Genomic DNA, 12,637 nt, shown 5'->3' on the forward strand with positions numbered 1-12,637 from the left:
TATAATGTAATGTAATATAATGTAGCCTTCTAAGAACATGGAGTCAGATTCTCAATCCCTCCTTTGTCCTGGGGACCCCAAAAATACCACACACCATCACCATCCTCGGCTCAGAACACAGCTGAGCTCAGTTTTGGTCTTTATGGGATACAAATGTTCTGGATCCAGGTGAAAAATGAGACACTGGTGGTATTTACTGAGAAATTAAATAGAAACTACAAAGAGAGTTTGAAAGCTCTGGGGGCTGATTTTCATATTTGAAAATATTATTTCTTCTCTGTCGTTGTTGTTCAGAGCCCACCTGCAGCCCAACTCAACACCAGGGTTACAGCAGGATTAAAACTGAATGGATTTAAACTGAATGGATTTAAACTGAAAAGGAGGAGGCTAAATGAGATGTGGGGAAGAAATCCTCCCTGGGAGGCTGGGCAGGCCCTGGCACAGGGTGCCCAGAGCAGCTGTGGCTGCCCCTGCATCCCTGGCAGTGCCCAAGGCCAGGCTGGGCAGGGCTGGGAGCAGCCTGGGATGAAGGAAGGTGTCCCTGCCCTGTCCATCCTCAATAATTCCATGTTTATCCCAGAGAGAGTTTATCTCCCAGCAGAGCCCTGGGAGACAGAGATGCCAGGGAGGGTTTGTGGGCAGCTGCTGGAGCAGAGAGGCAGCACAGGGGCACCTGGCAGGGCCACTGAGCACATTCCTCAAGGCCAGCTCCAAAAGGAGGATGCCCAGTTTTAAGGGAATGCTGCTTCCCACCTCTGCAACTGAGGCCATCCTATAAAACCACCCCAGAAACTGCCAGAGCTGCAAATGAAAGGCTCTGAAGGTGCTGCCAGGGGTACTCACTGATTGAGGAATGCAAAGAGGTATCTCATGACAATCAGGGTGGTCTTGGGCAGGTTCAGCAGCACCTTCCGGACGTGCAGCGCTCGCTCCTGCAAATTATCCATGGCTGGAAAAGAGAGAGAGCACAGAGAGAGTCACCCCTGTGCCACAGCCCCAGGGCCACCAGGACCCTGCCCTGCACGCTGGGCACCAGCAGAGACCAGCAGGAGGGGACTGGGCTGCAGAACCTGCCAGAAAAGGTCCCCAAACACCTCCCTGCCATTGGGGAAGGTGAAACAGGAAAGCCTTATAAATATGATTGCCTGGCAAAAGATTTTGAGAATATGGAAACTATAAGCAAGATTGAAATGAAAGCAAGCTTTGAGATACCTCAGGTACTGAACAACTGGAAAACAATGGTGTGGCCAGCTGAAGGTGATCCCCTTTTGATGGAACAACACCCTCTGCTTGCAGACAGGCCCAAGGGTCAGAGCAGACCCTGCAGCTTGGCAGAAGGGCCCAAAGAGGAGTTTTTAGGGTTTAAAATGTAACACAGTGTGGTAATGTAATGATTCTTATAGGCTGTATGGAAATGCTGTAGGATTTGTATCTTGTACTACATTGGTTAGTGAGAATTAGAATATTGAGCACAGAAAAAGATTTATGGTATTGGAACGGGAACCTCGCTCTCTTACTCTCTTATCCTTTCATCCTTCGTTGTCACAGATATATTTTCTGAAAAATACTTTTGCAGGATTTTTTCTCCTGAGAAGCTGAGAGACCTCAGAAATGAAATGCAAACAATAATTATCTGCTGCTGTGGAATGCAACAGGTGCATCTGTGATTGGTCTCATGTGGTTGTTTCTAATTAATGGCCAATCACAGCCCAGCTGGCTCGGACTCTCTGGTCAGTCACAAGATTTTATTATCATTCCCTTGTATTCCTTTCAAGTCTTCTGATGAAATCCTTTCTTCTATTCTTTTAGTATAGTTTTAATATATCATTTTCTTTGAATATAATATATATAATAAAATAATAAATCAGCCTTCTGAAACATGGAGTCAAGATTCTCATCCCTTCCCTCGTCCTGGGACCCCTGCAAGTACCACCACATTCTCTTTCTCTCTCTCATCCTCTTCACCTCTCTCTTTACTTCTCTCAGGGCCAGCAGGGCCCTGCACCCTTTGCAATAAATCACAAATTCCAAGCCCTGGTTTCAGAGATCTCTCGTGTCCGTCTGTCCTGGCTGTCCCACGCCCTGAGTGTGGGAGCTCTGGATGTCACCTGGCACAGGGGCCTGGGACAGGTGGGTGTTGGGAAAGGAGGAGCTGGAACACTGCAATGAGCACAGCTGAATGCTGAGGCAAAGGGCTCTGAGTGCTGCAGCCTGCTGAGAAACATTCCTGATCCTCAGAGGGAGGGATCAGTTCAGGCAGGAGGGAAGCTTTCCTTTTTCCTTTTCCTTTTTCTTTTTCCTTTCCTTTCCTTTTCCCTTTCCTTTTCCTTTTTCCTTTCCTTCTCCTTTTTCCTTTCCTTTTTCCTTTCTTTTTCCTTTCCTTTTCCTTTTTCCTTTCCTTTCCTTTTTCCTTTCCTTTTTCCTTTCCTTTTTCCTTTCCTTTTTCCTTTCCTTTTTCCTTTCTTTTTCCTTTTTCCTTTCCTTTCCTTTTTCCTTTCCTTTTCCTTTTCCCTTTCCTTTTCCTTTTCCTTTTTCCTTTCCTTTTCCTTTTTCCTTTCCTTTTCCTTTTTCCTTTCCTTTTCCTTTCCTTTTCCTTTTTCCTTTCCTTTTCCTTTCCTTTTCCTTTTTCCTTTCCTTTTCCTTTCCTTTTCCTTTTTCCTTTCCTTTTCCTTTTTCCTTTCCTTTCCTTTCCTTTCCTTTCCTTTCCTTTCCTTTCCTTTCCTTTCCTTTCCTTTCCTTTCCTTTCCTTTCCTTTCCTTTCCTTTCCTTTCCTTTCCTTTCCTTTCCTTTCCTTTCCTTTCCTTTCCTTTCCTTTCCTTTCCTTTCCCTTCCCTTTCCCCTTTCCCCTTTCCTTCCCTCCCTGCTCAGAAACAAGTGGGCAGCATCCATCAGCTCACAAGGGAGAGCTCCTCAGGGGCAAAGGGGATTTTCCTTCTCAACATCACACAAATCCAAGTCTGGAAATGCATTTATCAGCAGCAGAAAAGCACAGGCCATTCCTGAAGCAGGGATCTTTGCCTCTCTTCAGGGGTTGCCCCTGCAAAGGCCATTTCTCTGCTTGGACAATGGAATCATTCTTCAGTTCTGGGGGTGTAGCAAGAGCCAGGCCACTTAAAAACAACACAGAAACCACAAACAAGCTTCTGCCTGGCAGAAACACCTTTAGTAACCATGAGAAATGTTAACAGTGAGTGCCCTGATGATTGATGTGCTGGAGCAGGAGGCAGTGGATGGCCCCTGGTGGGTATGAAGCTAAAAGGAGCATGAATAAAAACCACCTTGTCAGCTGAGGCCAGCACACAGGAGCATGGCAGCAGATATCCAGGGAAAGAGATATCCAGGGAACCCTGCTGGTGATCCCTGCCTCAGACAGGGCACTTCTGACATCCTCTGATGACAGCTCTTCACGATTATTTTACACAAAAGAGGTTTTTTTGCTTTATTCTCTTTTAAAAGAATCCTGTCACCGAGCACTGGCTCACGAACCCCATCACACAGCCTCAAAATCTGAATTTCCATCTCCTTGTTCATTCATGTCAGAGCAAGGGTGGCTGTGAAAAGGTGACCGGATAACAGAAACCAGCCCAGCAGCACAAACCCAGCCAGAGAAACCCCAAAATCTCACCCTGGAGTCCAGAAAAAAGGGGAAAGGGAGAAAAAACAAGTGTGGGGTGAAGAAAATGAATCCTCAAAATCTCAGAATTTTCATCTCCTTGTTCATTGATGTCAGAGCAAGGGTGGCTGTGAAAAGGTGATCGGATAACAGAAAGCAGCCCAGCAGCACAAACCAAACCAGAGAAACCCCAAAATTTCACCCTGGACTCAGGGAAAAAAGGGAAAAGGGAGGGAAGACAAGTGGGGGATGAGGAAAATGAATCTAATTTCCTTCCAGTTCTTCATGTACTTACTGACACAGGCAATGAGGTCATGGAAGATGTCCTTGGGGAACAGGGGGTGCTCCAGGCCTCTGAAATAGAGCTTGAGGACTCCTGCTATGGAATCCATGTCGTGGTCATTCTGGTCGCCAGCCAAGGGATCTTCCCCTTAGGAGCAAGGAGAGAAAAATCAGAATATTGGAGGAAATCAAACACTGGAGGAAATAAACACTGGGGGAAACCAAACACTGGGGGAAAGGATTTATGTTCATCCCACCCAGCCCAGGTGCACTGCAAGGGTGAGGCACAGAGAGATGATGCCCAGGTGGGAAGCTCTGCCAGGAATGCCAGGACACTTTGATGCTTCATTTGACACCTGGGCCAGCTCTGTCACCCAAATGTCACCCAAATGTCACCCCAATGTCACCCTGGCACCCAGGGGGGGTGTGGGGGTGCTCCTGCTGCAGACACGGCAGGTGTTCTGGGCAGGGGGGAACATCACAGCTCCAGCACCTGACAGGTGACCCAAAAGTGCAGCTGAGGTGGCACAGGGGACACACAAACATCACACACCTGGTCCTGGTGATGCAGGGGACACAGGAGCATCACACACCTGGCCCAGGTGACACACAAAGCATTCCACACCTGGCTCAGGGGACACAAGGGACACAGGAGCATCACACACCTGGCCCAGGTAATAGAGGGGACACACAGACATCACACACCTGGCTCAGGGGACACAAGGGACACAGGAGCATCATCACACCTGGCCCAGGGGACACACAGACATCACACACCTGGCTCAGGGACACAGGAGCATCACACACCTGGCCCAGGTAATAGAGGGGACACTGAGCATCATCACACCTGGCCCAGGGGACACACAAACATCACACACCTGGTCCAAGGGACAGAGGGGACACTGAGCATCACACACCTGGCCCAGGGGACACAGAAACATCACAAACCTGGCGCAGGGGACACAGGTGACACACAAAGCATCACACACCTGACTTAGGTGGTTACAGGGGACACACAAACATCACACCTGGGCCAGGTGACACACAACTATCACACACCTGGCCCAGGGGACACAGGTGACACACAAAGCATCACACACCTGGCCCAGGGGACACACAAACATCACACACCTGGCTCAGGGGACACACAAAGCATCACACACCTGGTCCAAGGGATAGAGGGGACACTGAGCATCACACACCTGGCCCAGGTGGCCCAGGGGACACACAAAGATGACATACCTGGCCCAGGTGACCCAGAAACATCATACACCTGGCTGAGGTGGTACAGGGGGACACACAAACATCACACCTGGCCCAGGGGACACAGGAACATCACACACCTGGCCCAGGTGACACACAGACATCACACACCTGGCCCAGGTGCATCACAATCACAGGGACACAAGCATCACCTGTCCCAGGTGTGTGCAGGCCCAGGGAATGGGGTGGGGGAAGTGTTTTTGGGACAATTTGTTGCTGCAGATCCACCAGGTTTTCCTGCACTACCAAAGGGAAGATGCTCACTCAAGGAGCTGCTCCCTGGGGAAAACTCCCTATCAGCCATAATTAGATTTAATGATGGGGCAATCCTCAAATTGAAGCCATATATATCCATTATGTGACTGAAATTACCAAAGCTTGCCTATTATCTTAATAACACACAGGATAATAAATGGGCCACTCCAAAGCTGAGCACCAGCCCTGGTATTAACTGCCACCAAGGGCTCTGCATGAGGAAATAAACTGCAGGGACCTCACTGGTAACTTTGGCACTGTTCTACAGCACAGATTTTACAGAAAAAAGTGAGATGAAGGGAGGAAAAAAATCCTCTTTTTTATTTCTGCATGGAACCAGTGGGTATTTCCCCAAATTGGTATTTCTTGATATAAAAATCTGATTCTGATAAAGTGGGTACTTCCAAAAGCTGGTATTTCTTTATACAAAAATTTGTTGATATAAAAATCTGATTCTGATAGAGTGGGTATTTCCCCAATCCGGTATTTCTTGATATAAAAAAAATCTGATTCTGATAAAGTGGATATTTCCCCAGGCTGGTATTTCTTGATATAAAAATTTTTTGAATATAAAAATCTGATTCTGATAAAGTGAGTATTTCCCCAAGCTGGTATTTATTTATATAAAAATTTCTTTATTAAAAAATCTGATTCTGATAAAGTGGGCATTTCCCCAAGTTGGTATTTCTTGATATAAAAAATTCTTTATATAAAAAGCTGATTCTGATAAAGTGGGTATTTCCCCAAACCGGTATTTCTTTATATAAAAATGTGATTCTGATAAAGTGGGCATTTCCCCAAGTTGGTATTTCTTGATATAAAAAATTTTTTTTAAAAATTTGGTATTTCTTTAAATAAAAATTTCTTTATATAAAAATCTGATTTTGATCAAGTGGGTATTTCCCCAAGCTGGTATTTCTTTATATAAAAAATTCTTTATATAAAAATCTGATTCTGATAAAGTTGGTATTTCTTTATATAAAAACTTCTTGATATAAAAATCTGATTCTGATAAAGTGGGTACTTCCCCAAGTCGGTATTTCTTTATATAAAAACTTCTTGATATAAAAATCTGATTCTGATAAAGTGGGTACTTTCCCAATCTGGTATTTCTTTATCAGAATCTGATTCTGATAAAGTGGGTATTTCCCCAAACTGGTATTTCTTGATATAAAAATCTGATTCTGATAAAGTGGGTACTTCCCCAAACTGGTATTTCTTTATATAAAAATCTGATTCTGATAAAGTGGGTACTTCCAAAAGCTGGTATTTCTTTATATAAGAACTTCTTTATATAAAAATCTGATTCTGATAAAATGCATATTTCCCCAAACTGGTATTTCTTTATGAGAATCTGATTCTGATAAAGTGGGTACTTCCCCAAACTGGTATTTCTTTATATAAAAATCTGATTCTGATAAAGTGGGTACTTCCAAAAGCTGGTACTTCTTTATATAAAAATTGTTTATATAAAAATCTGATTCTGATGAAAGTGGCTATTTCTCCAAACTGGTGTTTCTTTAATTTCTTTATATAAAAACCTGATTCTGGTGCTTTTCCTGACTGTGACACACATTCCTGCTGAGGGTTTTCATGTGGATGGAGCAGGGCACGGGTGACATCACCCACCACACGTCGCTGCTCGTTGAAATTCCCTCTCCCCCAAAAGCAAAACAAAGCCAATTAATGCCTGCCCTCGTCCTGCCGCAGGGAAAAACACGGGTGCCATTCTCTGGGAGCACGGATTGCAGGGATTAACAGCAGCTCTGTTGTTCCCAGTGACCTGAGGAGCAGCAGCTCCTCTGAACCTGCCCAGCAAGGAGCTGATGAGCCAGGAGGCTCCCAACTGCTCCCTGCCTTTGTATGGAGAGGGGAAAAAAACCCAATCTATTAAAAGCTACCTCAAATTAACACTCTCTTGAAATTTCCCCCTCTCCCCCTTGCTGGTGTTTTGAATAAATGTAGCCAAGCTGTGTCCCAGCAAGAGAGAGAAAAGCCCGTGGAAATTCATCCTGCAGCACACAAAGAGCTGGGGAGAGGGGAGGAAACTGCAGTTGCACCTCGTAATGAAATCCTCCACGTCCTTTAGTGTTGCAAACAATCAATAAGCTATCAGACATGAGGGGAGATTGGATTCAGAATATTTATTGCACAGCCACTCCACGGGGTACAAAGCACAACAGCAAACAAGTGAGAACTCAAGGTTAATGAGCACCAGGGAGGGGCTGGGGAGAGCCTCACTCAGGAAACACAAAAATCAAAGGGGCAAAAAGAAGCGAGCTGCACTCAGGGCAGTTCTGAGGGCTCACACAAATCCCCACATTTGGCAGTGATTCCTAGAAAAGCTGCCCCTTACCTCTCTCAAATGCATTTTTGATGTCGTTCACTTCAACCTGGGAGCCAGACACTCTGAAAATTCCTTCATGCTGCAGACCTGCAGGAAAACAAGAGATGCTGATGACAAGATAAGATGGATTAGATAAAAGAAGAGGCACCTTCAGCAGCTCCAGCTCCTGTGATAAAGGAGAAATAAGAACAAAGGCAGAGGATGCTGTTTAAAATCCACTTTTCCCTGAGATGTCCAGAATATGAAAAACCAGAACTCAGCACAGACAGAAGAATTATTAACCCTTCTAAACTGCTGGAGTAACAGGGCTCTGACAGCCATTGATGTTATCTCTCACCCTGGAGGATCCCCAGAGGATTTTACAACCCAGAGGAAGTCATAAACCAGCAGTGGAGCAGCCAGGAGTAAAATACGACCAAGGCCAGGAGGAAAACGTTTAAAATGTTTAAACTGAGATTAAAAAGGGTTCAGTTGAGTCTGTTGGAAAATCAAAGCCAATTGTGGAATCTGAAATCAGCATCTCCTGGTGCTGAAATCAGCATAATCCTGAGGGATTTATCCCCCATCAGTTCTCATTTCAATGGGGTCTCAAGGATTTTGACCAATGCCAGGAGGAAAATGTTTAAAACATTTAAAAAGGATTCAGTTGAATCTGTTGGAAAATCAAAGCCAATTGCAGAATCTGAGTGAAATCAGCATCGTCCTGAAGGATTTGTCCCCCATCAGTTCTCATTTCAATGGGGTGTCAAGGATTTTAACCAATGCCAGGAGGAAAATATTAAAAATATTTTAAAAGGGTTCAGTTGAGTCTGTTGGAAAATCAAAGCCAACTGTAGAATCAGAGTGAAAGAAATCTGCATCTCCTGATATTGAAATCAGCATCACCCTGAAGGATTTATCCCCCATTAGTTCCCATTTCAATGTGGTCTCAAGGATTTTGACCAATGCCAGGAGGAAAACGTTTAAAATGTTTAATCTGAGTTTAAAAAGGATTCAGCTGAGTCTGTTGGAAAATCAAAGCCAATTGTAGAATATGAGTGAAAGAAATCAGCATCTCCTGGTGCTGGAATCAGCATAATCCTGAAGGATTTATCCCCCAATAGTTCCCATTCCAATATGGTCTCAAGGATTTTGACCAATGCCAGGAGGAAAATTTTAAAGCATTTAAAAGGATTCAGTTGAATTTGTTGGAAAATCAAAGCCAGTTGTAGAATCTGAATGAAATCTGCATCTCCTGAAGGATTTATTCCCCATTATTTCCCATTCCAATGTGGTGGATTCCCATTCCAATCCAATCTCAAGGATTTTGACCAATGCCAGGAGGAAAATTTTAAAGCATTTAAAAGGATTCAGTTGAATTTGTTGGAAAATCAAAGCCAATGGTAGAATCTGAGTGGAATCAGCATCTCCTGATGCTGGAATCAGCATAATCCTGAAGGATTTATCCCCCAATAGTTCCCATTCCAATATGGTCTCAAGGATTTTGACCAATGCCAGGAGGAAAATTTTAAAGCATTTAAAAGGATTCAGTTGAATTTGTTGGAAAATCAAAGCCAGTTGTAGAATCTGACTGAAATCTGCATCTCCTGAAGGATTTATTCCCCATTAGTTCCCATTCCAATGTGGTGGATTCCCATTCCAATCCAATCTCAAGGATTTTGACCAATGCCAGGAGGAAAATTTTAAAGCATTTAAAAGGATTCAGTTGAATTTGTTGGAAAATCAAAGCCAATGGTAGAATCTGAGTGGAATCAGCATCTCCTGATGCTGGAATCAGCATAATCCTGAAGGATTTATCCCCCAATAGTTCCCATTCCAATATGGTCTCAAGGATTTTGACCAATGCCAGGAGGAAAATTTTAAAGCATTTAAAAGGATTCAGTTGAATTTGTTGGAAAATCAAAGCCAGTTGTAGAATCTGACTGAAATCTGCATCTCCTGAAGGATTTATTCCCCATCAGTTCCCATTCCAATGTGGTGGATTCCCATTCCAATCCAATCTCAAGGATTTTGACCAATGCCAGGAGGAAAAGGTTTAGAACATTTAAAAAGGATTCAGCTGAATCTGTTGGAAAATCAAAGCCAATTGTAGAATCTGAGAGAAACCAGCATCACCCTGAAGGATTTATCCCCCATTAGTTCCCATTCCAATATGGTCTCAAGGATTTTGACCAATGCCATGAGGAAAATTTTAAAGCATTTCAAAGGATTCAGTTGAATTTGTTGGAAAATCAAAGCCAATGGTAGAATCTGAGTGAAATCAGCATCTCCTGATGCTGGAATCAGCACCATCCTGAGGGATTTATCCCCCATCAGTTCCCATTCCAATGTGGTGGATTCCCATTCCAATCCAATCTCAAGGATTTCGACCAATGCCATGAGGAAAATTTTAAAGCATTTAAAAGGATTCAGTCGAATCTGCTAGAAAAATCATAATCAACTGTAGAATCTGAGTGAAATCAGCATCTCCTGGTGCTGGAATCAGCATCATCCTGAAGAATTTATCCCCCATCAGCTCCCATTCCAATGCGGTCTCAAGGGTTTTTCCAGCAAATATCCAAATATGGCCTTAAAGAAAGATTCTAGGTTGATTCTAGGATTATAACTTGGTTATTCCAAGTGCTGATGAGAATGGGACTCCAGATTATGGATTCTAAAACAGAAATGGAACAAGGGAAACAAGCAGGACCTGCACCTCGCTTAATGAAGATGGATTCCACCTCCTTCCCCACGTGGTAATTAACAGCTGCTTCACGCACCACTAACAAATGATATCAATTAAAAATGAAAACAAATTGCAATAAATGTGCAGCATCCAGGGCTGGCAGAGGTCAGCCCTGCAAACAGGCATAAATCATCTCTGTGTGGCACTGAGTGAGCAATTAATTCACTGCTTGACCTCCTGCATTCAAGCACCCTCAGCACTCCTCCTCCTCCTCCTCCTCCTCATGAAGAGGATGATTGTTCCTGGTGAAGGCCACGTTTCAGGGCTCAGAGGAAGGTGAGAGCAGGGAACACAATCGGGAAGATTATTTTGTAAGGAATAAAGGGATGTTGTTGGTAAAACAAGGTTTGCAAGGTCGGTGATTTGGAGCAGTCACTGCACCAGAAATCAGAGCCATTTCCTCCTGGGGCAGCTTCTGCACAAGCACCAGGTCCTGAGCCCCTCTGAACATCCTTATAAGGTTTATTTTATAACTTTAACCTATAAAATATAGGTTATTTTATTTTATTTTCTGTTATTTTTTGTATTTTATTTTATTTCAATTCTATTTTATTTTATTGGAATGTCACGCAAAGTCACTGTGCATAGGTTATTTTATTTTATTTTATTTTATTTTATTTTATTTTATTTTATTTTATTTTATTTTATTTTATTTTATTTTATTTTATAGAAATGTCCCACAAACTCACTGTGCATAGGTTATTTTTATCTTATATTTTATTTCATATTTTATTTTATGGGAACGCCCCACAGACTCACTGTGCATATGTTATTTGATTTTTATTTTATAGGAATATCCCAAAAATGCACCATGCATAGGTTTATTTTATTTTATTTTATTTTATTGCAATGTCCCACAAACTCACCATGCATAGGTCATTTTATTTTATTTTATTTTATTTTATTTTATTTTATTTTATTTTATTTTATTTTATTTTATTTTATTTTTCTTTATTTTTATTTTATAGGAATGTCCCACAAACTCACCATGCATAGGTCATTTTATTTTATTTTATTTTATTTTATTGGAATGTCCCACAAACTCACGGTGCATAGATTATTTTATTCTATTTTATAGAAATGTCCCACAAACTCAGTGTGCATAGGTTATTTTATTATTTTATTATTTATTTTACAGGAATGTCCCACAAATTCACCGTACACAGGTTATTTATTTTATTATATTCAATTTTAATTTAATTTTGTATTTTATTTTATACTTTATGTTATTTTATTTCATAGGAATGTCCAACAAACTCACTGTGCATAGGTTATTATTTTATTTTATATTTTATTTCATTTTCATTTTTATTTTATATTTCATTTCATTTTAATTTTTATTTTATTGTATTGGAATGTCCCACAAACTCACCATGCGTACGTTTTTATTTTATATTTAATTTTATTTAACGTTATTTTATTTTATTTTATTTTATTTTATTTTATTTTATTTTATTTTATTTTATTATTTTATTTTATTTTTAATTTTATTTTTATTTTATAGGAATATCCCACAAACTCACCATGCATAGGTTATTTTATTTTACTGGTTTATTTTATTTTATTTTACTTTATTTTTATTTTATAGGAATGTCCCACAAACTTAGTGTGCATAGGTTATTTTATTATTTTATTATTTATTTTACAGGAATGTCCAACAAACTCACTGTGCATTAGGTTATTATTCTATTTTATATTTTATTTAATTTTAATTTTAATTTTTATTTTATTTTAGTTTTTATTTTATATTTTATTTCATTATAATTTTTATTTTATTGTATTGGAATGTCCCACAAACTCACCGTGCATACGTTTTTATTTTATATTTAATTTTATTTAACGTTATTTTATTTTACTTTCTATTTTATTTTACATTTTATTTTATTTTATTTTATTTTATTTTATTTTATTTTATTTTATTTTATTTTATTTTATTTTATTTTATTTATTTATTTTTATTTTATTTATTTTTATTTATTTTTATTTTCTAGGAATTCCCCACACTCACCGTGCCTGCTGATGAAGCGGATGCAGCTCTCCACCACCAGGGGAATGGCTTGGGAGGAATCCTGCCCACAGAGGAATCCCAGCAGAATGCAGAGAGAAGAGGGAAAAAAATAAAAAATAATAAAAAATGAGAAAGGTTTGACTC

At 41.0% G+C, this 12,637-nt stretch overlaps 1 protein-coding gene across 3 annotated transcripts in view; it reads right to left on the bottom strand.

Annotated features, from left to right (window-relative positions):
• The window catches only part of SRGAP2 (SLIT-ROBO Rho GTPase activating protein 2), a 125,534-nt gene that overhangs the window by 20,344 nt on the left and 92,553 nt on the right, over positions 1-12,637 (bottom strand). For all 3 annotated transcript variants that reach the window (XM_063178085.1, XM_063178084.1, XM_063178086.1), the window contains exons 14-17: positions 12,494-12,554; positions 7,770-7,847; positions 3,909-4,043; positions 844-949 (exon numbers count right to left, since the gene is read on the bottom strand). In XM_063178085.1, coding sequence (XP_063034155.1) covers positions 844-949; positions 3,909-4,043; positions 7,770-7,847; positions 12,494-12,554 — 380 coding nt within the window. The remainder of the gene's footprint in view (positions 1-843; positions 950-3,908; positions 4,044-7,769; positions 7,848-12,493; positions 12,555-12,637) is intronic.

The sequence above is a fragment of the Melospiza melodia genome, chromosome 28, assembly GCF_035770615.1.
Source record: "Melospiza melodia melodia isolate bMelMel2 chromosome 28, bMelMel2.pri, whole genome shotgun sequence".
In the NCBI taxonomy this organism is placed as follows: domain Eukaryota; kingdom Metazoa; phylum Chordata; class Aves; order Passeriformes; family Passerellidae; genus Melospiza; species Melospiza melodia.